The following is a 24,933-nucleotide window of genomic DNA, read 5'->3' as shown; positions in this document are numbered from 1 at the left end:
ATAGCCAAATCTATATACTTTATACCCTCCGATGAGTTTACTCAAGAATATTCACAGGTTGACAGTGACTGTGTGCTTAGGCAAAACATGTTTTGGAGTCTTTGAAATGCCAGCTTTGAGATGAGACTGCATTAAATTTGCATGCCTCCTTGGTTAGCTGCATTACATGGGTTTATATTTTAGAGAATATTTAAGCGTTTTCATACTACTTCATGTTCTCAAGTTGCTCTGTAAAATCTACCCCCCCCGCCCCCCCAAAAAAGAAACTTTTCACCATAGCAAATTCAGAATGCCGATTGCTTTTAACATTTTTAACCTTGACTGCGCACATGGACGGTACAGTGTCCAGCGGTATGTGAATGACATCTTAGCTTGTAAAGTCAGTTGTAATGAATTAGTGAGTGAAAGAGGAAGCTACTCCACATATGTGGTGGGCTTTTACTGTTAGACAAAGGGTCAGAGGTCATTGTTGGCATTGTAAAGGTTAATTTTTCACTGGGGAACTTTGGTCACACCTGCTGCTTGCTGTTAGATGAATTATTTGAAAAAACCTCTTTCCCTCAAAATTTTGTCATTCTCTCTGTCTCTCTCTCTCTCACTTTCTCCCTGTCTCTCTCTCTCTCTCCCTCTCTCTATCTCCCTCCCTCTCCCTAGCTCTGGGCTTTAATTTTGTCCTTTACCAGTGGGAATTTAATTCAGTCACACTAAACAAAAAGAAGGCCTTGACTTGTTGATGTATGCACATCAAGTGAAAGGGGGAGGGAAAGAGTGAGGCTGACTCATAACATCCCAGAGAGAGGGAGAGAGAGAGAGAGAGAGAGAGAGAGAGAACGAGAGAGCACATCAGAGATGTGAATGCCTCATTCTTCGTGAGGAGAGAGACGGAGAAAAGAGGAGAGGGACAGAGTCTGAGGGGAAGAATGCACAGGGATCAGTGATTCTCTGACCTTGACAGACTCTTAAATGTCTGGCAGTCAGTCTGTGTGTTGAAGAGCTATGTTCTGGTGTTTATACAGTGAGAGACAGACAGAACGAAAGAAAGGAAGAAAGAAAGAAAGAAAGAAAGAAAGAAAAAGGGAGGGAGGGAGGGAGGGAGGGAGGGAGGGGGAGCCTGGCTTAGTTAGTCATGTTAGCTCTCTGTGGCTTCGAAGTGCATGAAGAATCCTCCTGTTCTTGGTGTGTTCAAAAACAGAGACGTACAGGCGGTGGTCTGCTGGTACAACAGGATTTCACTTTGAAACTAACTCTTACTCACTGATCTACCTTTTTTTTATGTTGTCTTGCCATACAGTTTCAAAGCCCATCAGTACTTTCTTGTCCAGTCCAAAGCATAAGTGCCAACATAGCTTTGGTTTGGCGTCTGCTATATGATTAGTCTAGGACTGATCTATCCACCTCTCATAGCCCTACAGTTTTATGAATCTATGTATATATGAAGACATATGCGACAAAGGAGCTACAGCATAGGGCCATCATTTTCAGTCACCCTCCCTTTTAGCAAATTCATTGACAAAAACCAATACACACGGTCTGTCATTCTACTCCATCCATCCATCTGTCCATCTGTCCGTCCATTGAAGTGTGAGAGGCTGAATCCGATAGGACAGTCTATGCCAGCGCGTGTGATTTACAGTAAAATAGGCCTCAGAACAGTAGCTTTCTGTACTGCAGATTCAGGGTCTTTCTTCAATCTCACTGCATAATTGACTAAGACCACAGTAGTAACTCACTCTTTCTGGCCCTGACCTACACTGACACTTTGTGAGGTCAACATGGGGTCACAAGATATTTTTCTCCATCATGTCCCATGGGAGAAATATGTGCTTGAATGTAAAAGAGAGAGAACAGGTTGAAAAAACATGTTTCTAAAATTGTCCATCTTATGATCATGCCTGCCTGTATTGACAGTTTGGTTTAAAAATGAAGACATCCTTTTGATGACAAATGGATCACTCCATGAACGTGGAACTTGAGCATCAATATTAAGTAATTCACCTTCTTGTGCAATACACACAAACACAAGCTCTACACACCTCCACAGTTTCCCAGCAGTCAGCAGAGACACTCAGGGACCCAGGCAAACGCTTGTCTAATTGGGTCTCTCCTTTGAGGAATGCTGGCTTCTTAATCATGTCTGAATATACAGAGCTCAATTAGAGCTCGGCACGCTAATGCAGATGGAGATGAATATTTGATGACTGAGTTGGCGAAACGTCGAAAAGCTTCTGACATCAAGTGAAACTCAGTGGGTGGGTTCACCTGCATCCGCTATGGCTAATCGTAGCGTGGGCACCCACTCTCATGCCAAAAGTGTGCCAGATGTATGATGACTTCAAGTCATAATGACATGTAACATCATCCGCGTGGAGATACAGCTACAGCATCTGAGACATTTGGTCTTAACTGACTGCCACTGTAACCATTAGACTACATAGTTTCTTGGAATGTGGACCTGCATTGTAATTGGCCCAACAGAGATATCTAGAGATGGTTGAGCGACCATCTCTTTCTCATGGCTCTGGGCTTTGTGTGTGGTTCACACATTGATTTTCACTTTCAACATCTAAATGGGAACTTGTTTCTACCTGGTTAACAGGTGTGAGGATACTTCTCAGAAGCCCTGATTGGTAGAACTATATGTCTGGAGGTTTTGCATGTATAATGACCACAGCTGGGTAACCTACTCCCCTCTGCTGAGTTCAGTCAGTAGGACTTTGGTACTGGGCCATGGAAGATAATCATGACTAGCAGTCTCTGGTGCAGATGACTCCATGCTTGCTGCTGAGGTCATTCTCATGCAACCTCTGGATGTATCTCCGCAGTGTAGCACAAAATACACACACGCAGACCAAAATTTCTGTGACTAAACTATCTTTGGACAGTTACCGTGATGATGTTAGCATGGGTTAATATCAATTCATTGTGAGTCTGTATCAACATAAGGAAGCAAAACAAGATGAATCAGACAAATCTATACTTAAGCTTGGTTGGTACAGTGTTATTTTTATCAGTCCACATGCGTAATATTCAGCTGGATCACGGAATGGTACTCATCTTTTCTTATGACTTTGGCTGACTCAAGTTATACTTCAGTTTGCATCCAATAGTTGCTTCCACAGTTCAGATTAATTGTTATGGTATTTTAATCACCATTTCAAAATGCATTTTTTGGTGAATATACCTGTGAGATATGGAACATGACAGTTGGTATTAATAGTGCATTTTGATTTATGATTTCAGGCATTTTTATACATCTTCTTAAACCTCTTTCCAAGTTTGCCACTTCATCTGAACCCAAGAAGTGCTTTCCAGCATTCGCTCAGTCCTGTCTGCAGACAGGAGGCCCTGATATTGCCCTGTCACCACAATTTATATCAACACTTCTCTCCCTGCTGACTCCAAGTGCTGCATCAGAAAATTAACAACATGACAAATAGCAGGGTAGAGTCACAGCCCACATCAGAGAGAGAGGGAGAGAGGGCGAGAGGGAGAGAGACTGACAGAGAGAGAGAGGGAAAGAGAGAGAGAGAGAGAGAGAGAGAAAGAGACAGAAAAAGAGAGGGGTGGATGAATAAGATTTTTCCTCCACTCTATTAATTGCTATCTCCACTCTTTCTCCACTTTAAACTAGCATCAGACAGTGGGCAGAAACGGAACCATTGGATTCCGAGAACCAATCACGGAATTCTACAGGTGATTGGCGGGTCATATGTAACAATAGGCCTTTGTTCTGGTAAATTGTAAGATGAAATCATGGAAGTGGCTACAATGACGAGACAAGAGGAGAGAGCCTTGGCTTCACATCAGTCCTGTCACTCTCTGCGAGATAAAATACGCAATTAAGCATTTGACATACTTAATCATCTTAACCTGTGTGTTTCTTGGTCGTAAGCACAGTCAGCTCCATTAGAGTTGTCACACACATTTCTCAAACGTATCTCTTAAAGTGTGATGGCGAAACAGCCCCACTATGCCTGAAAGAAATCAAAACTACAGTGATTACAGTAAATTAGCCAAGAAAAGGACAAACGCAGGAGCTTATCTCACAGTTTCCATCCAGCAGTTTTGACTGTTTCCGAATAATTACGCAGCTAAAAGACCTGCTGGGCGGATGAGAGGAGGTGGCTGTTTTAAGCAGCCTGATTACCAGAAATTATGATCTTAAATTAATTAAGAACTCCAGGCCCCGAAGTGCCCCGACAGCGGTAATGCCAGCTTCCCGGAGCGTGTAGAGAGAGACAGGGAGAGATAGGTTTGGCAGCACAAACATGCCACCTTGTTCACATAATTAACCCCCTGTGACTGACAGTACCGCTGTGTGCCTAGTTCAAACACACATGGCTATCTCACAGATGAAAGCAAGCCGCCTCATTGGTCCTGCAGTTCTGGTCAGCGTTGAGCAGGTAACAGCTGGATAAAGCAACATGGACCTCTCACCGGGGAACAAACAAGCTGAGTGCTGCCTATATTTCTCTGAGATTAAGAGTCAGTTCCCTGGATACAGCCAAATTCATTAATGTCATTATAAATAAGGCCAAAGAGGTCTCCTTGAACATTAACTTTATAAGGAACTGAAGAGATGTTAGTCAGAATATACGACGTCTTAGGTTTAACAGTATATTCCAAAATTAATTTAATGATGCCAGGTTCTAGACACTAGAAGACAGATTAGTTAAACATGCAGGTGATGTCCTGTCATTGAACTTCGTTGAGATCTTGCTTTTCAATACAACAAGGTTGCGACAGTTAGTCATGGGCTGAAATTCAGACTTTGAGACCCTTCACTAACATACACTGAAACCCAGGATCAGCTTAAGCAATGGCAGGGAAGGACAAGGGAGTTGGTTTAAGCGAATTGATAAATATAGATAACAGTTTGTGACAAAGGCGCTGGCCCGTGCGCAACTTGACCACAGAGCTGAAGAAAATGGCTTTTTGCATCTCTCCCGGCCACGAAGGAATTTTTTTTTGTGTGTGTGTTCCTAAATATTTATGTAGAGGAGTAAACACATGTCAGAGTTGATCTTTTACTGGCAAATACTGCCACAAGCAGCTTAGCGACCACTGACGCACGTCCTTCCGCCCTAGAGCTGCTGATGTATGATAAATTGCATCATCCGTAGAGCCCAGTGTCAAAGAGGGCATACAAAATTAGCCTCAGCTGTGCACTGTAGTGTACAGTGCACCCACACAAGAGAAAACAAAAGTGCATTCGGACAGTTTCAAAACTCTGGATGTTTCCGATGTTTAAATGAGTTCATGGGAAGAGTTCATCGTTAAAAATAATGTTGATAATGGGGTTTTTACACCTTACTTTACCAAAATTGCCTGTCACAATGACATAATTAAGGCCATTCAAAATCGGGAAAAGGGCACAGAAAATATTTGAGCTGACAAAGGCCTCAGTCTCATGGTGTGACCCAGAGTGTTATTTTAGTTTTTTACTTTGTTTAAATTCTTGAAATTTTTAGACCAAAATGCAGCACAACCCATCTGAGTCCAACAATAAGGGCAAACTTAATCACACACTCAAGTATGAGTGAATGACTTTGCCCATGCATAGAAACTGTTAGCTTTAGTGTATAAAGACCTTCTCTTCTCTTGTCTGGAGTGACACCTCTGCTCTTTATTGGCGTTTCCTCTTCCCTCTGAGGTTCACGCCTGCCGTTCCTGCACTCCACAACCTTTGTCATGGAGTGCAACTGCTAATCATTTGGTTACACAAAAAGCCCCAGGGAGCTGAACTTTCTCTACCCCTTCCATTGCTGCGTTCCCCCCCCATTCCACTTTTCTGAGCCTTAAAACTTGCCAGCCTACAGACTGAATTAACGAGGGATCAAAGTAGCAGACAGAGAGTTGGGTGGCTCTGGGATTCTGTGTGAAACAATTGGGATTGTGTGTGTTTTTTCGTGGATGTCAACTTCCCGCTTGATTATTTTGCATGGACTGACTCGAAACATTTACCAGCAGGATTAACATGAATCCTCAGCCAAACCAGTCCCCTAATATTTTTTTCTTGGAAAACGTCAGATGAATGGTGCAGATTTCCCCCTCTGTGTGCAAACATTACTATGACAGTAGGATCAGCATAGAGCATACTTGGCTCATACATCCATGTATACGTACAGAACTTCTCATCTCATTAGGTTTGAGAAAATACAGAGGTCCAAAGATGGAGCCATGGGGCACCATGCTGCTATTGCTTTACATTATATCAGACCAGGAAGTGGCAACAATAGTGACCCAACACTGATGTCATATTAACGAGATTAGAGAGCACTTCATGCAAAATGGAGGATTAACAGAGTGGTTGCATTGTTTATCTCCATTGCGCTTCATTCAAAGAGGCAGTGATAAGTCTTCCGCAGAGAGGAGCGAGAGCACAATGCCCTGATTATTGCCCTGTGCTTTGTTGGTCAGCAGTGATTCCCGGGTTACAGGATTAAGGCGATAAGAGGGAGCGCCAGTAGGAAGTAGATGGGTCAAGATTACACGCTGATGGCCGACTTCCTGAGCGTTACTGAAAGGAATGAATGATATCTAGTGCTACTGTTCAAAACTTGCTCCCCGATCGTCAGCAGGAAGGCGGAAATATGATAATTGTATCAAAGCTGTTCCAAAGAATATGCAAAACATTTCAATTTGACTACAATATCACAGATGTCCCTATATGATATTTTAAGAAACATATTACTGGATTACAATAGCTTTAACTAACTAAACAAAATCATGGAATGTTGAGTATCCTCTTTGCAAATTTAGAATGACTTATAAATTCACTGTGGCTGTTATGTTTCAGTTCTCCTGATAACAATTAATACAATTACATAACATCTACCACGTTTAAGCACACTCCACAACATGAAAACTATCATGGCAAAAAATAATAAAACCATGCACGTAACAGGTGGTTAGTCTCTCTCTCTCTCTCTCTCTCATTTTTTTTTCTCACTGCCTGTAAATCTGTTTCTGATCTGTATTGGAAACCTGTGAGGGAGATTATGAATTTAAATGACAAGAAGAACAAGGTAAATAAACAAATTTGATAAATAATGCATCATTCACTTGCCTTGCTTTTACAGATTCCTAGACCTAAGTTACACAGCTCTCATTTGAAACTCTCCCTAAGCTTGTGAGGGTACTGGCACGTCCCCTTAGAGACCACAGTCTCACGTTCACTCTAATCGTACAGAGGCGTATGACCCTGAGGATGTGAAGAAAAGAAGAAGAAATTACTTTCATTAAGAAATTCAGATTTTCTCCCCATCCTTTTGATCTCGTGCCAGAAGAACATTTATGCTGATGAAATGCATAAATAAAGTTCTTAAATTATCCCGGCCCTCTTTAGCGCACGGATCCAAGTTGGAAAACTTCCAGACAAGACAAGTACAATCATTCTGAGTGCTTGTGAATACGGCTGATTCAGGAGATAGTCTGAGTCACTAATACTCTAGTGTGTGATAGTGCATTTGTATGAATAGTACACATGCGCTTCTGTGTATTGAAATAGCACAGAGGGATATGTATTACAAACTTATATTACTCAAAGAATATATTAGTAAAACACAGAGTAAAACAAAAGCTATACTTGTGTCAATTAAGGCTTTTGTTTTACCCAATACTATATCTTATTAAATGAAAATTCATATAATAAAAAGCACAACATAAACCAACTGAGGAGCTTAGGAGCTGCAATGAACTGGTTACACAAGATGACAACCCATCAAATGGATCTTAAATATACTACTGCTTTACAACTTCTGCACACCAGAACACACGTATGACTTAAACTGCCTCTAGTACACAGAGGTTGCCTGTTGCCTTGGTAACAGTTACCTTGCTATCCTGTTGTTACCTATTAATTTTCAAGGAACTGAGTGTGAAAGCTAAACAGGATTATATATCGATAAACTAGGGATAAGTATGACTCATGGGATAAAAAAAACCAAACTTGTCAAATGAGGGTTGGATGCTTACACAAATATCAACTCTTAAGTCATAGATAAAGAAAACTGTACAATTTATTCAAAAGTGTACCAATTATGATGATGAGTGTGTCTGGTCTATATGTGGAACAGATAGTCACACATAATGCTGAAATCAAGCGCCTACAGACATTCATTACCTAGAACATCATGGCTATGAGGGACTCAGAAGGCCAGCTGGTTCAAGGTTCAGGGCACATTCAGTAGACAACATCGGGACAGAGACGCGTAAACAAATAACATTAAGACATCATAAGCTTCCTTTAACACACACTTTCTATTTCTGTCTACTAACCATCATTTTCAAGCATTTGAATATTCAGTAGTGGGGGTTTATGTCGGTCTTAAGCTAAATGGTCTTTTTGTCCCCAGGTGTATTTGGTATTTGCAAACGGTACCACACTAGTGTGACAGGCTGTGAGGAAGTGGGTGGGATGGGTACTGGTTTTGGAGGTGGTGCTTCTCCTGGAAGTGCTTCACATTTCCCAGTCTCCCTGAGCAAAATGAGAACCCTCACTACCCAGAAACACAGTCGTCTGCGGTATCACTGTGGTACACCGCCTCATTTCCCATAAATTACCCATCAGTCAATATAAAGAACTATTTGTTCGGTATAAGAGACACCAATGATCTCTTAGAGCTGAATCAAAACAACTTCTGGACAACTTTTTTTTTTTTTTTTTGGGATTTACATATGCTGGAAATACTAAACACGCAAAAAACAATTTCTCAAACATCACTATTAATACAATGCTTGGGTTATTAATTTTGGACCCGCTGCCCAATTTCTCCTAGGGGGAAGTGGTTTTGTTTTGGTTAGACAAACAGGAACGCATTTTCAACAGTGCTGACTTTGCAATTCTATCACGTTTATTTCTGAAGGCAGGGGAACCCAGAAGTTAATGTGGGAAGTTCAGAAAAGATGCCGAAAGTGGAAAAGTCTCAAAAATTATAGTTCTGAGAAGCAAGGATGAAACCCCCAAAGTTGCATGAGATTCTCTGCTTAATGTAGAAAATAAAACCCATAAATCTAAAAAGTCCAAAAGATATGTCTGAGGAAACTTCACAGAATGATCACTCACTGTCCTTCAGATATTTCTGTACATCCTGAGAGTAATGTGCAATATATGGAGAATAACTTCAATGAGCAGACGGTGATTTCATACGATAAAAATCAGTTGATGGAGAGAGCAGTAATATCACAGAAGAAACTTTTAAAGCTTAGCCTGGGAGTGAACAAAAAATTTGCAACTGAAATCTATGCAGACTTTGGCCTATGACGCAGGGTTTACAGTATGGAGAATCAAAGCGGATCTTCCCATTCATACATCACGAGGTTAGGGTTGACTTCTGTAGCTTAGATATGTGCTGATCTGACTGGCAGTTTCACGCGGTTTGTAGTGTGGCCGTGAAATAGGCAGTGACATCACTTGCATGACACAACGACTTCTGATACCTTTTTGCTGATAATGTATTAGACCTCCGTACGGATAGGTTCGGTTGGTCTCTGACAGTCTGAAAACATGTCTGATTAAGATCAGTATCCTTATTATCCTTATTGTGGCAAATTAAACTGAGAAAAAAAGAAAAGAAAACAGGTGTGACAAGAATATAACTAGGTTTTCAACAAGGCTCTCTATTTCTAGCTATCTCAGTTTACCAGAAAACATGGACTGCTTCATGCTTGCATGCTGTTAGGAAATGAAATAGATGTTCTCGTAGGAGTGTCAGGGACCAAGCGTTTCCCATCATCCTACATCACTTTCAGAGCCACGGTGTCTCTGCAACCTCAAGCTCAAAACGAAAGCCACAACAAGGTTTTGTAAGATTGTTTCTGAACTTCCACAAACTACTGGTTTTAGGTCTTACTGGAACTGATAAATTATTTCCTTTTTCCTTTTGTAAGAGTCATTGGTGGAAGAAAAACTAAAATTTTCAAAGGTTATTTTTGGGAGCATAAAGAGAAGGAAGGTAGAGGAAGAGGTCGAGTGAGAGTGAGGAAAATGCCACTATTTGGTTTTAAATCTACAAAGGAAAGTAATCGACTGCAGCAATTCTGTGGTGATTTAAATACTTGTTAAACTTCAAGTGTGACTCATTTGTCAAAACACTTATCAGCACGCAATGGTGTCACGGATTGACGGGCTGAGTCCTTTGCGTGCAAGGCTACTGTGCGTCTAACCTTTATGTCTGTGAATTTCACTGAGGTGAACTGGCATGAGGTAGCTTTTACATGGACGATAATTTGTTTTGAGGCAGTAAAGACATGACTTTCTGAAGGAGAATCTCCGTTAGGGAAAGGTTCTGAGACAAATGTTATGTCTGGTGTTGAAAAAGAGCAAGAACCCCCAGAACAGTTTATCAGACATGAAAAAAGACTCAAGTCTTCAGCGCTTGTGGTTAATGAGAGATGAACAGACACGTTGAACCGTAGATTAATAAAAATGAAGATATTACTATAAAATAAAGTTTCAGGGCTGCCACTGGCAGTTCAACAGCTCGTCTGTGTATGTGTGTGTGTGTGTGTGTGTGTGTGTGAAGACACTCACGATGTAACAGGGCTCGCAGTAAGCTTTCTTCTCCACAGCGTAGAAGGGTTTGCCGCGCAGTTTGGAGCCGCAGGTCATACAGATGAAGCAGTCAACGTGGAAGACCTGCTCCATAGCAGTGCACCCTGTCCCCTCACCTACCACGTTCTCACCGCAGCTGGCGCAGCGACCTGCAAGACAACAGCACGGCTCAGACACACAGCACTCAGCGGACCCATACGCTCCTGTATGCATACATACTTTCCATTTCGTACAGAAACACACACAACTTGCTTGTGATACATTTGCACACTGATTCACACAAATACACACACACACACACACATATATATATATATGTGTGTGTGTGTGTGTGTGTGTATAAACATTAGATTCCTCTTAGATTCCTTAAAACACATCTTGATGTACACATAACTCTCACAAACATGAAACATTTAGATCTGTAAGCTGTAAAACAGTCATTTACTCTGTAAAGAACAGTGACTTCACAAAACACACAATCAATGAGTTGGAACCAAAAAAAAAAAAAAAGACAGAGAGAAAGTCAGACAGACAGAGACTTTTTATTGCTATTCTAGTGCCAGTCAGGTAAAGACACTACGGTCTATGTCTTTTCATGTAGAACAGAACACAGAAAAATGCCAGGGCTTAAACTCAGATGGAGTCAAAACAGAGCGGCATCCAGAGTTCTACCTGCTCTGAACTCTGAGCCACTCATCCTATGGCCAAAGACTTGAGTCAAACATTACAGCTTCAGAACTTATGCTACTTCCAAATCGCCTGGTTCAAAGGTAATCTTCTTTATCAGACATAAGGAAGTGAGTTTTTTTCTTTTTTTTTCCAATCTAATCAGTCCTTGTGGTATTTTTGATGATGATATAATCGCCTCCACAGAGATCTGATCCCGCATCAAGTGTGCGGCAGATGAAAGCTTTTTTAAAAATCAATGTCAAAAGAAATAGATTATGAGAAGCACTTCTAAAGTTAGGTCGATACCATCTCACGGGAATTTACCCCTATCTGCTGTTTAGATTTTTTTTTTTCCCTTGCATTTAAAAGGGGTAAAGCGATCCGCTGCCCTATAATTGAAGAAATCTAAGGCACCTAATAAGGTCAATCCTTTAATGGTGTCTATAGAGAACTGCTTTCTCTTTGTGTCTGTGGAGGACTAAGCTACGTGCCTACGCTTAAACAAATAAGACCCACCATCTGTCGACAAAATGCTTAAGGTCTGTGTGAAAATGCATGCATGTACTGAAGTATGCCACAAAACACCGCTATTCTTTGCAGACATTGTAATCAAAAATAACAGTAGCTGACACCCAAATGCAGGACAAAAACAAAAAACAAACAAACAAACAAACAAAAAACAGAGAAAAAACAATAGCTAATATACTCCGCAATACTAATATTAAGCTTTAATAGTGTATTGTAAATTCAATATCAAACACTTAAACATGTTAAAACACATAAAACACACCATCGGCAAGCAGATTAAGCCTCAGATTTACTGTTCTGCAGGGATAAAGTCTGAATATGGATTTCAACAAAACGCTTTAGACAAACTGAGGAACAGGACAAACGTCGCAGGAGAGAAACTGGGCAGACATGCCTTGAGAAAGTAAGTCTTCTCATGATAAAGGAAAAACTTTAGAGGCAGGACACAGTCTTTGTGTTATAGGGGCATCTAGGCTGATATTAGAGCACCAAAAAAGAGACTAATCACATATTGTATGACATGGCATTTGGATATCTTTAATTGAGTTGCAGATATCTTTAATTGAGTTTAAGATGTCTCCAACTCAATGCAAAGGATATCTTCAACCCAATTAATGATGCTAGCAATTTAATTAGCAGTATCGGGCAATAACGAGGTTTAGAAAGATATCTATTGCTATTTTCATTTTTTACACATCTGAGGACAGATAGAATCTTACAAAGAATATGAGATATTGCAAATTAATTTAACTTTACTTCTTTACTTCCTCTTTTTGTTCTTTAGCGCTCCCCCTTCTTTTTCTTCTTCTTCTTCTTCTTCTTTTTTTTTGGCTTGATTTAAGCCTGTTTTTAGTAATGATTGACAATGTCAGCTCTGAATGCTGGAGTTCAAGCGTGTTACAGGCACAAAGAAACGGGAGAGTAACCAGGAGAAATATCAGACTTTGTCTCGCTCTCACACTTCAATCTGTCTGAAGCATCTACAAAAAGTTGCACGTTTTATTGGTCTATGATTAGATATCAAAGCCTCAGCGAGGCAATGCAGTGATAGCTTAAGTATCTAATTGCTTTGTAATCTTTAATATTTTTCTCCCTCTACGTCTGTAGATAACAGTAGACTTATTGAGAAGTTTGGTCTGTGAACTTCAAGTTAAAAACTGAACCTTACAAACAACAAGGGTAAAGTTAATTTTACACTCACTTATGGAGACAACAGATACAAAAATTAGAGGAGAAAATCTGACACGCTCCAATATCTGTTCTGCGGGGATACATAGAAAAATAACGAACGCGGCAAGCGTTCAAAGCCGGTGTTATTAGAATTGGTTTCGCCTTGCTCGGTGTTGCACTGCTGTGTGAAAAAAGGTTGTCGTTTGCAATGTCTTCACTCGACTGACTGGCTAATGTAAGGTAGCTGACAGTGTGCTACAGGTGAGTAGGGAAGCTGTCATCTGGTTTTATCTCGTTCCAGCCCTGTGTCTTGGAGTTTCGGCTAACAGCGCGCGAGGCACATCGCCGCGCTGGAGCGTCGGACGGATGAAACGCAAACAGAGATGAACCGCTGTGTCTCCAGGGGGCTTTGTGGGGGTAGACAGAATCGTAGGCAAAGGTAATCACTTCACACAGGAGGAGGAGAGGAGAGGAGGAGAGGATTAGTGCTGTTAGCAGCTTCAGATCTCAGGCCATGCTAACAGAGAGAAGAGAGAGAGTGTGTGAGGGGGGGGGGGAGAAGAGAGAGTAAGAGAGAGAGAGAGAGAGAGAGAGGGAAGAGAGAGAGAGAGAAAGAGAGAGAGAGAGGAGAGAGGGAGAGAGAGAGAGATGTCTCTGCCAAGGGCTGCCCTCAGAGCATTTAGGGGAAACCTCTTTCCTTCTGCCAGCAAGAGATCACTATGACACTGTCGGAGTTTTTGTGTGTGTATGTGTGTGTGTGTGTGTGTGTGTGTGTGTGTGTGTGTGTGTGTGAGCGTGCGTGTGGCCTGTTCTTTATGTGGATACTTAGAGCTCATACTGTCTAGTTCCCTCTCTCTTACGCACAAACACAGACTAGGCAGTCTGACTGGTGTTTTAGCTTAAATGTGATGTCTGTCAGAACTGTCACTGTGTGTAGTATATATACAATTATGGGTGAATGTATGTGTGTGATGCTACAGACACTTAAGAATTGTAATAGTTCGTGTAATGTATAATAACCATATTAACTGTATGTATAACTAAACAAATTTTCATATGAGAACTGTGCGCTCCTTTCATTCCCCTCTGTAAGGTGATTACCTTGGTTGGTGTGTGTCTGTGTGTATCATGTTTTTGAATGTTCCCAGTAAGATAGCATAGTCTGGAAAAATTGCCTTGTGGGGACTAAAATGCTGGCCTCCACTAGGAGAACAACATTCTTCTAAATTATACTGTTATTAATAAAACAAAAAGCGTCAAAACTTTCTTTGGTTAAGGTTAGGGTTAGGGAAAGGTTGGTATTCTTTAGTTACAGGATAATGAGAGTCACTGGAAAGTCCCCACTAGGATATGAATAAAGGCTTGTGTGTATGTGTGTGTGTGTGTGTGTGTGTGTGTATTACTGAAGGGGTTATTCAGCAGGTCCTCTGGTCCCCTAAGGCCATGAGTGACATTTCTCTGAAAGACTGCAGCTCAGCAAACTGAGACTATCACCCAATGACACACACATGCACATGCACATATTACATAAGAGGCTCCACAAAACTCCCTGAGTACACAGGCCAAAATACATGCTCATATAAGTCCTCATGGTGCTCATTCAGATGATTTATAGATGTCACACAGTAACTGTTCTCCTATAACACTCAATATAATGTTTCCGTAATGAAAATCTTTCTTACTATGCTAGATATAAAACATTAATTTATATCAACCATATTGTACTACCAATAAAACACTACACTACTGATCCAACCTGGGGGTCCTTATTTTTGGACTGTGACGATACTAAAAAGGTAACAACGAGTATGCTTTACAAATGCTCTCACATCCGTAATTTTTACAGGGAGACTAAAGTAACACGTGTCCTCCGTTCCAAAACAAGGCTACAAACAGTTTCCTGAATAAAACAAGGCTGCGTTTGTACATCGGTATCTGTTCCACCCAGCAGAGCCGCACTGGATCCCCTTCTTCTGCCGTTCAAACTGGGCACAGACGGCACGTAAAAAAAAAAAAAAAAAAAAAAAGAGGCCTCGTGCTCCCACGTGTCCCTCCGCACTGGGAACGGCAGGCAAGTCTTCGTATTAAAACTTCAAATAGCTCCTTTGTAAAGCAGTGCGCTGGCGGAGGGGTGGGGAGGGGAGGAGTTCATTTACACTTTATACACTTTCTCTCCCTTTATTCAAGGTCCCTCAGAAGCGACGAATCTCTCTCACATCCAAAGTTAGGGGGGTGAAAAAAAAAGAAAAAAAAAAAGAAAAGAAAAAAAAAGGAAAAAAAAAACACGAAGGAATGAACGAAAGAAGAAAGAGACGATACACATTGCGAATGAGCTGAAGGAGGCTTGCAGTGGTTAGGCAGTTTAATTGGATAAAAGCAAAAGATTAAAGAGTTCTCGACTCTGTTCCATAAATAATTGATTTCTAATGTATTTGCGGTGGCAGGGAGATGACGTTAAATGGTGATGGAGGATGTTTGAGTGGCAGAACGCCTCAGATTTTTTGCGCAGTCTGTCTCGTCGTCTTTGTTTTTCCACGCTGCGATATCGAGGGCGCATGAAAGCAGGTGCAGCTGCTCAATTTTGATCTTACATCGCTGGATATCAAAGATCACGCGTGTAAAGAGGGTTTGGAAAGAACTTTTTTTTTTTGTGGGAGGCCAAACTTTTTCACGCACGGTGAAATCGTGAAGCGACTCCTGTTCTGAGTACGCAGTTTCCCCCCTGAATAAGGAAACAAAGGGCATCTCCACAACACACATGTAAACAAACACACAGACATATATTCTGGGATTGTAAGAAGTTTGTTCCCTTAGAAAATAATGTTTTACGGTGTAAACAACACATTTTTGCAAAAAGCTCAAAATAGTGGCAATAATGAAAAAAAACCCCAAACAAACAAATAATCCCAAGTATTGCACTCATCTTGTATTTCAGGAAAGCGACTGCAATAACTAATGCAGCATCTGAGAAAAGAAAATGCTTCAAAAACATCTGTCTCCATGGCAAATTCAGATCTCATAAATTATCCCGCTCTGATTCACAAGTTCATTACTGTGCAATGTTTCCAAACATAGGAAGGATTTTTTTCCCCCTTTGTGCATACAAACCAAGACGAAAACATTTATTTGTTGTGACAGGTTCCAAGAAGTGACCCCCAAAAAGGTATAAAGTCATGCTAAATTGTTTATGCTTAATTATGGCCACAAACAAACAGCATAGGTCACTGAGCATATATAACCAGAGCTAACCTATCTTTTTCTCTCAGTACAGTATAAAAACGTAACTTCCAGCTACTGGATTGCTAGAAGCTTCTATTTCAGGCTGAGTATCTTTTCTTTTCTTTTTTTTTGCCTTTTCCTTTCCTCCAATTCTCTCCTTCCATTTACCCATCATGTTTTGTTCATTATAACTTGGGTCCACACAGCTGTGCAGCTCTGTCGCCCTGGGTTGTTTGAGCATGACAAAGGGAATCGCTGTCATGAACTACTCTTCAATCTCTCAATGTCTCATACCCCAAATGCATTTTTTACTCTGACTCCTACGTCAGCAAATAATCCTGGAGAAGAATAGGCTGGAGATGGCGGGGGATGGGGGAAAAGAGAGAGGCCACGCCAGAAAGCATTAGCACTTTGCCTGTCAGGTCCAGCGGGCACTGTTCTGGCTTGGGGCTCGGGGTGGGGGGGTGGGCACTGGATAAGGGTTACATATTTTGGAAAAAAGGTTGACGAAAGCGACATGGAGAGGAGCCAGCGAACACAAAACTGCTAAAAAAGAGTGGGTGAGGGAGAGAAAGAGAGAAAGATGTGTGTGTGTGTGTGTGGCCTCTAGATTGTATCCAGGGGTCAAGCACTCACTGGCGAATGAAATCTAGCAACATGAGTCATGGAGTGGCCGTGAGCTCCTTCAGCTGGGTTCGCATGCCAGCTGATCTTGCCTCAGTGGAGCTGTCTCAATGCGACAGAATCGCCACCGAGGGGTTAGGTCACCTTAAATGAACCGCTGTGGTAAAAAAAAAAAAAGAGAGAGAGAGGAAAAAAAAAAAAAACCATCGCTCCACCACTGTCCGACTATGCGAGGGCCCATGCTGGCACGCTACGGTTAAGGACTAGAAAACAGCTCAGCTTAGAACACAGCCGAAGAGTTTAAATGACGTTATTATAAAAATGTACCAAAACTTGCCAGGCAAGACAACATTGTCCCTGACAGCGGGAAACCACGTCCATCATCCATGAACAGCGTTCAACAACTATTAAAACCCCAGGGTCCAATTAGCAGCGAACTGATAGCGTAGAGAGTCACTGATTGCCCATATCGACACCTTCATTAGGCAAGTATACAGGTCTCTATTTAGATCGTTGTTGCGTCAAACACAATTATGCTTATTTGCTGTGTTTTGCGCGCGGCTTGGTGTTGATCCCTTGACAGCCAGTTCTAACCATGCCTCAAGTGAAGATGTCAAAATATTTGTACTACCTCCAACATAAATTTATGGTTAATAAACCTAGTCAGAAAGAGAACTTGCCACTTATATAGACCATACTAATTCTGTACAGAGTAGCAATAGGAACACTTACTGCCAAAAACAGAGACAGATTGAGTGAAATGTGAAACTTCAACCCATACCCCACCTGTAAACAGTGGGATAAATCAAATCCATTCAAACAGAACTTTGCATCCATTCATAACTAAGCATACAATGGGATTATGTGCACAACACAAGTGGATCAAGAGAGTATTAGTTCAGCTGCAGGGGGTTTCACTAAAGGCTGAAAACATGAAATGAATAGGGATTCATATTTTGAAGTAGCTAAATTGCAGTTCAGAGCAATTCTACGCCTCATAAAAGTAATTCCAATACTAATTTCCAACATGTTTCTGCTGTTAAACACATCTCAAAATCAGCCCTTAAATATTTGAGACTCTAAAAGCAATATGAGCCGGCTAACAGATTTTGAAGTGGGTCAAGTTGCGTTATCCTAACAGCAGGTGTAGCGGGAATAAAAAACAGGAAGATTATTTAACTTATCCAAGACATCAGTGTAGGCACACGCCAAAAAGAATTAAATAAATAAATAAAAAACAGTATGAGGGAAAAGAAACAGCTGTGGCAAGAGTCAAAGCTCCTTGTCAGGACTGGAGGAACACTTAGCAAGATAAGTTACTAAAAAAACACCAAATGACAGCCTAAACAGTGACCACGGAGCTAAAGGTACACCTTTGGGACCCAGTCTCAACAAAAATCGCACAGTGTGAGCTTTGCAAAGCTGATGTTTATGACAAAGCGGTTATTCAGAAACTGCTTGTCACTGCACAAACAGCACATAACTTGAAGTAACAAGTATGAAATGGAGGAAAGTGACATTGAAGCTCTAGAATATAGTGTCCAGAAGATTCCGACCCCTTTTCACCTCTGAAATAACTCCAGGTTAGGCTTTGTTTAGTACAGTGATACTCCTAATATGACCAGAAACAGTTCATCTGTATGAGGGTATTCTGAAAAACTCAACATACAGTGAAAGACGTGGGCAGCCGTTCCTTATCAGTTAATATACGCTCTCATATCGCTTGGTGTTTCCGTTATTGTCTGCCCCTTTGTATATTTACTGATTTGAGCTGCTTCAAATGCTGTTGCTTTAAAGCAGGTGTTGGCTTTATGGCCTGTTTATGTAGGGAAAAGGGAGAGGCTAGGAGTGGCTCTGAGGACTAGAATGCTGTTTTTTGGAACTATGTACAGCGGCCAGGGAAGGCAAGCTCATTCAGCATCATTATTTCTTATTTCTGGATTTGTGCAACTAGATGTTCTGCAAAGATATGCCAGGCATTTATAGTCCTCCATTTTGCTTTGTTAATTCTTGCCATGAAGCATTCCAAAAAGTCTTTTTGTCATCACAGGTTCCAAGTATACACCTCAGTCTAAGACAGGTAATATTTGAGTAGCAGGGCAGTAAGTGGATCACGTTCACGTCCTGAAATGTTAAGAAACTTTCATCACTTTCAGACCATGATTTACATGTAAATGGTTTGTTACCAGTTAAAAGGTTGAGGTTTCATATAAGAGACTGCTCAGAAAATATTGAGGTATTTCTGCCTCTTAGCAGATATTTTGAGGGCTACAGACAATGGGATTATGTTTTGTTTTAGTTTGGCCTTTAGCAGCTCCAGTAAACGCAACGTCATGTAACCAAAGTGGGGTTACACAGCTTGAGCCCTATAAACTTTGTCAGAAAACTTCTGAATCATTATCCATCCAAGTTCTCAGAGAATTTAGTTAAAATGCCCAAAAACAATTTAAAGTTAGGGAGAAACAGCCTTCCCATATTTTAGATCATTTTAGATCATAATGTAATGTAATGTTATGTAATTTTTATTTGTGGCCGTTTGTTATTCTAGACAAATGCAGAGATTAAAGAATTTAATCTGTTCAAAAAAGTTTGGGGATGTGGTAGAGGCAACATAGAAAATAGAAAGTTTAGCCTGGAGAGTACATCCATTTTAATAGTTGCGATTCTGCCTTGTATTATTAAATGTAACAATGCCCATCTGCGCAGATCTTTTTAAATATTATCAAAAATCAAAGCGTAGTCATGTTTCACTATGTGCTGTAATGATGTAGAAATCAGTATTTCTAAGCATATGAATTTAGACACCACCAGAATTGACTGCAGGATAGAAGCTTTCTTCCCAGCTTCATTGAGTGGCATTAGAATGGATTTAGACCAATTAATTTTGTAGCCACTTAGTTTGCTGAACCCATTGAGGACCTAGAGACATCCAAGGATGAGATGCCCCAGTTTTAAGGTAGGCCCTTGTCTTTTTCAGACCAAGACCTTGTACACATCTTTAGGCATTTTCACAACTGCATATCTGGGAGCAAGCCTTAATTCAGGGCAACTTTAAGATTAAGATTAAAAGTCCTCTATTTAAGGTTGGTTCAATTAGCCAAAAGGCTAACATCACATTCTATTTCAAAAGAATTCAAAACCTAGCCCCAAAACAAACTTTGCTCTCCAAAACAGGGCTGAACCAGCCCAGGTTATGGGCAGAATTACAGGCAAATGTAGAATTATGCTCTAAGACTCTTCAGCTAAACCAAAAAATGATTAATGCGTATATTCTTTTGGCAAAAGCTCAGACGTTACACTGAGATACTTCCATATTTAGCAGGAGACCATTTCTGGCTCGGCTTCTGTCCAACTTTAATAGGAAGCTGTATAACCATTTAATTCTGCTGTTTTATTAATCTTTTGACCAGACACTTCCTGGACTTTCTTTTACATGAGCAAAGAGCAAAGCTAGCATGGCTTTTGCACTGCCTACAAAATAAGTCCTGAAGGCTGAGTGGGTGTTATTTGGCAGAGATGAATAGCAAATCAGAGGCATTCTTTCACCTCTTTATATAATCTCCATTACGATTGTGTGCTATTTGATTTCTATTCATTCGATTGGTTTCAAATAGCTTTGAAACGTAATGAGATAAAGATAGACTGGGCAGGAAACTGGTTTTCCAAACTAACCTTGCAACTTAATCATTTACGGACCCTCCACATATTCTATATTAACGGTTCACGTCGTGAACATGTATGGAATAACAGAACGCTACAGTCGAAAGGAAAGAGGGACGGAAGGACTTTGGCTCAAAACCATGAAGCTAGTGACAGCATTTCCATGGCAACTGTCAAATCTGACGCGACGTTTAAAGTTTACAGGGCTGAAGAAAAGTCGGCGAACACGGTTTTCAGATAACACGAGAGGTCGACCCGTTCTGAGGTCACGGCATTTGAGAACGGCACGCTTCACACATGTTTTGACACACACAAGTGGGAGCACATTAAAGGTTGAGAGTTTTGCTGAGGGCAGCTGTACACTATGCTAATGCACTCAACCAGATTATCTGGGACAATACGGAAAAGCATCAGATGGAACCCTATTAATACTTCAGATTTCAGAATGCTGTATCTTTCCTTTAAAGAAATAGTAACATCTGTGTTAGGGCATGCTATCAATCTTTAGCTTCCTCTGACCCATTTACCTAGCATAGTCTGATGCGTACTCAATGATGGAGAAACTCTTCCTGTAATTCTTCTAAGATTTGTCATGAACATTTCATGTGAGACATCTCATAAATTATGAGAATGCTCCTGACATTACGATGCAAAACGGCAAATCTGTCATTTTCACCCAGGCTATTTGGAACAAAAAGAGATTAAAAAAACAATAAAAATGAAATTGTCTCTTGATTTTCTGGATAGTTCTGGGTGACCGACTGTGGCAGGTCTCTCATACTTCTACAAGAGAGTTCTGTGAATGTCAAAGTTTTCTAAGAAGCTAGACTGAGACTGAGGAAACAAAAAAAACAAAAAAAAAAAAAGAAAAGAAAAAGAAAGAAAAGAAAAACCCTTGTCATGCAATCGGAAAGAAATCTGAATGCTCAATGCAGCCTCAGAAAATTAACTCATGTTACTCTTCTCACAAGGCTGTCAAAACATATACACACACACACACACACACAAAGCACCATATATCAATTAGAAATCAGAAAATTTCAGAGAGGGTTTGGCACAACGTTAACTTATTTATGAAATACAGTGCACTTGATGTGTAAATTATTCATATTGGCCTCCTGCCTCTGCGCTTTACAAATGTTGTGACCAATAAATGTTGAAAGCACCTCTGAGAACCAAGCACACGTGTTTGACTGGCCTTTGTCAAGACAACCACTGCACTGGAGAATCTAAGAAGTAAAAGTGTACAGAAACTTTTATGCAGGGACATGTATAACTAACATCATTTGCTGATATAAAATACCATTAATTAATTTGAACGTTAATTCAATATCTCTCGAATGTATCAGGGACGCCTACTACCAAATGTGATTTAAAAGGGCAGAATGGTGTTGGAGAAAAAACATTTCTCCCCGGCTTGTCAAATTTAGCTTCGCTATTAGAATCTACTACTTGTTTTTCAAATCTGATGTTCTCCCTCTCAATAAAAGAGAAAAGGAACGAAGGAGTGAAATAAATGAGTATTTAATTGTTTTGCTATTTCTATATGAACCACTGATTATATACGCAGATAACCAGACAACTTCATTGGTCTGGGTCTTTGCTTAATCTGTGAACTCCATCAGAATTCTGAAATGGCGTGTGTCGCGTGGTATCAGGGTGTATCAGGCAGCTGAACACTGGCTGGCTCCTGATGCCCCAGGCCTCCGAACTTCAGCCCAAACTACAATAGCCCTGTTTGATTTTGACTCATCAAAGCCAATAGCAACAGCAGCGAAAGTTCATTAGGACAAAGCCATAGAGTCCAGGAGATACAGATCACGACTTTGGCTCTGATTAATCAGCTTAATTATTAGCTTGGGGTTCTGCTTTGACAGATGGTTTCCCCTATATGTCCCCCTCTCCATGGCCTTTGTAGAAACAAAAAGGCCTTGAACATATAATGAGATATAGTATAATTACAGAGGCCTTACGCTCTAGGGGTTAGTAACCCCCCTCTAGTCTCACTTTCTGAGAACAGACCCCTAACTGATGGAGTGTGTATGTACTTTAGGGAGAGTGTAACGAGGGAGAGAGAAAGAAACAGAGAAAAAGAAAAAAGAAAGAGGGTAATAAATGAAGGATAGCAGAATGGAAAGGAGTACATTGGATTGGGAATGTTGTTTCACACTTGGCCACTCTCTCTCTCTCTCTCTTGCTCTCTGTCTCTCTCACTCATTCGCTCTCTCACTGTCCTTACTTTCTCAGTTCATTGACCACGATTTTATTGAAGGATTATCTTGTCTACTCTCCATCATTTTTCCTCTTCCCTCCTCTCTCCTCTCCCTTTAATGCGCGTAGTGCTCCGTTAGCTTCAGCGACAGCAGTTAGCATCATCTGCTCTGACGGTGTGACCTGGTCTTACATTTGACCCATTTACGGGCTCTCTGGTCTGTTGTCAGCTGCCCTGGGCCAAACATACACTCAGTTTGCAAACATACACTGAGCGTACAGTAGAGCCAGGTCACGTGGGCCACTTCAGGGCACTTACTCACACTCTGTTTGTAAGCAGGCCACCGCAGCTTAGCCAGTCATCTCTGCCTCAACATGACTCCATTGCCTCATTTTAAGGCTGTCTTTGGAATTTGGAAACACAACTGCTAGAGCTAATATATAATGTCGGAGTTCATCCGTTAAGACTAAACATTAAAGTCTAATGCATTTAGGCTCCTTAAATAAAGGCAAATTAAATCTGACAGACGCAAAAGCCCATTAATTCAGCGAAACACAGAGGAACAAAAGCATGTTCTTCATACAAATTCATTGTTACTAGTGAGTGTATGTTTATGAAATAAGTGACGCTAACTCAAGAGCTTAGTGTGTTTGTTAACCTTAAATTAAAGGCAATTGAAAAGGAATGGTTACTCCAGCAGAGCCAGAGAGAGAGGGATAGAGAGAGAGAGAGAGGGGAGGGGGGGGGACAGAGAGAGAGCTAAATGGGTTTAAGGTCAAGTCAGGCAGGTATAAACTGCTGTTTTGCAGAGTGTTGACTTAGCTTGCGGGAGTTTGCTTGAAACGAGGGCTGTATTGATTATTCCAACTCTGGCCTTTCATTTGTTATCTGTGATAGAATTTAACCAAGTGTTTGAGGGTTATGCTGATGACAAATGTGTCCTGCCTCCCCCCAATGTATACTCTCTCACAAACCACACCCACTTTGTACCACGCCCTCTTTATGCCCCGCCCTTGTCAGCTCTACCCTTTCCTCAGCCCTGCCTTCTACTCAACGCAAAACCGGTACTACGGTGTATGGTAGTAATGAGTGTTGGTCTGTTTCCTCATTTATTGAAAACTGATGCCAGGAAGAACAAGGGAGACACGCATACACACACACACACACACACACATACACAGTTCATTCTACTTCTGCAAAGTGATGAATGCACCTGTTTCCTAAAAAACTGTTCCGTTCTCATGCAAATAAAGTGGGTTAGAGAGTGGGAAAAGAGTAAATAACCGAAATAATCGAATCGACATCCTCATTTCACCACAGCTTTACCATCACAGCGTTTACAGACAGATGGAGAGCATATTAGCATAGAAAGACAGACAGGGACAGACAGACAGACAACCAGACAGACAGAAAGAGAGAGAGAGAGAGAGAGAGAGAAAGAGCAGAGAACAAGACTGACCTCAGATGTGAAATGTGCTGTCCTTAAGTGTCCTCTGTGAATGTGTGATGAGTGTGGGTGTGATGTGTGTGCGTGTGTGTGTGTGACTATAACACACAGACACACACACACAAACACATACACTCACTCACACACACACACACACACACACACACACACACACACACACACACACACAAACACACACACAGGTGGGAAAACATCAGGCGGCCTCAGCGGATGTGAACCCAAAATAGTCCATGAGTCATCTGGTGTGTTTTTTTCTGTGTGTGTGTCTGTGTGTGTGTCCTTATGGTAAGAATGTACTCGTGCCCAGGTCTGCTCATGCATGATCTCACTAAGTCTTTACACAGGCTTTTAATGTTTCAAGTGTCGTCATCATCAGCATTAAGGAGAAACATGGCTGATGCAAACTCCGACACATCTTACAGTCAAAGAGCAAATTCAGTGTACTTTGGTAAGAGAGTGTGTGTGAATGAGAGGCACTGAGAGCGGGAATATCATTGGCTGATTTTGTTTTACCAAAGTACTCCTCAGCAGGGGGATGGTCCATGTCGTACAGCATTTTCTTGGTCAGGCGGTCCAGCTCTTCCTCAGGTCGAGCGGTAGACTGAGCAGGACCCTGAAACACACAGGAGCATGAGCTGCTGTTACACACAGTGTTAGACACACACAGACACACACACACACACGCACGCACGCGCACACACACACACACACACACACACACACACGCTCACACACTCTTACACACTAACACACTCACAACACAGGCACGTAACCATGCATACAAACGCATTCACACACAGACACAAAGAAGCATATGCAAACACATAA

At 41.1% G+C, this 24,933-nt stretch overlaps 1 protein-coding gene across 1 annotated transcript in view; it reads right to left on the bottom strand.

Annotated features, from left to right (window-relative positions):
- lpp (LIM domain containing preferred translocation partner in lipoma) overlaps positions 1-24,933 on the bottom strand; it is a 142,804-nt gene that overhangs the window by 8,407 nt on the left and 109,464 nt on the right. The window contains exons 8-9 of the mRNA XM_030791371.1: positions 24,619-24,718; positions 10,535-10,704 (exon numbers count right to left, since the gene is read on the bottom strand). Coding sequence (XP_030647231.1) covers positions 10,535-10,704; positions 24,619-24,718 — 270 coding nt within the window. The remainder of the gene's footprint in view (positions 1-10,534; positions 10,705-24,618; positions 24,719-24,933) is intronic.

Source organism: Chanos chanos, chromosome 14 (genome assembly GCF_902362185.1).
Source record: "Chanos chanos chromosome 14, fChaCha1.1, whole genome shotgun sequence".
NCBI lineage: Eukaryota > Metazoa > Chordata > Actinopteri > Gonorynchiformes > Chanidae > Chanos > Chanos chanos.
This window is presented reverse-complemented; position numbering and strand designations above follow the sequence as displayed.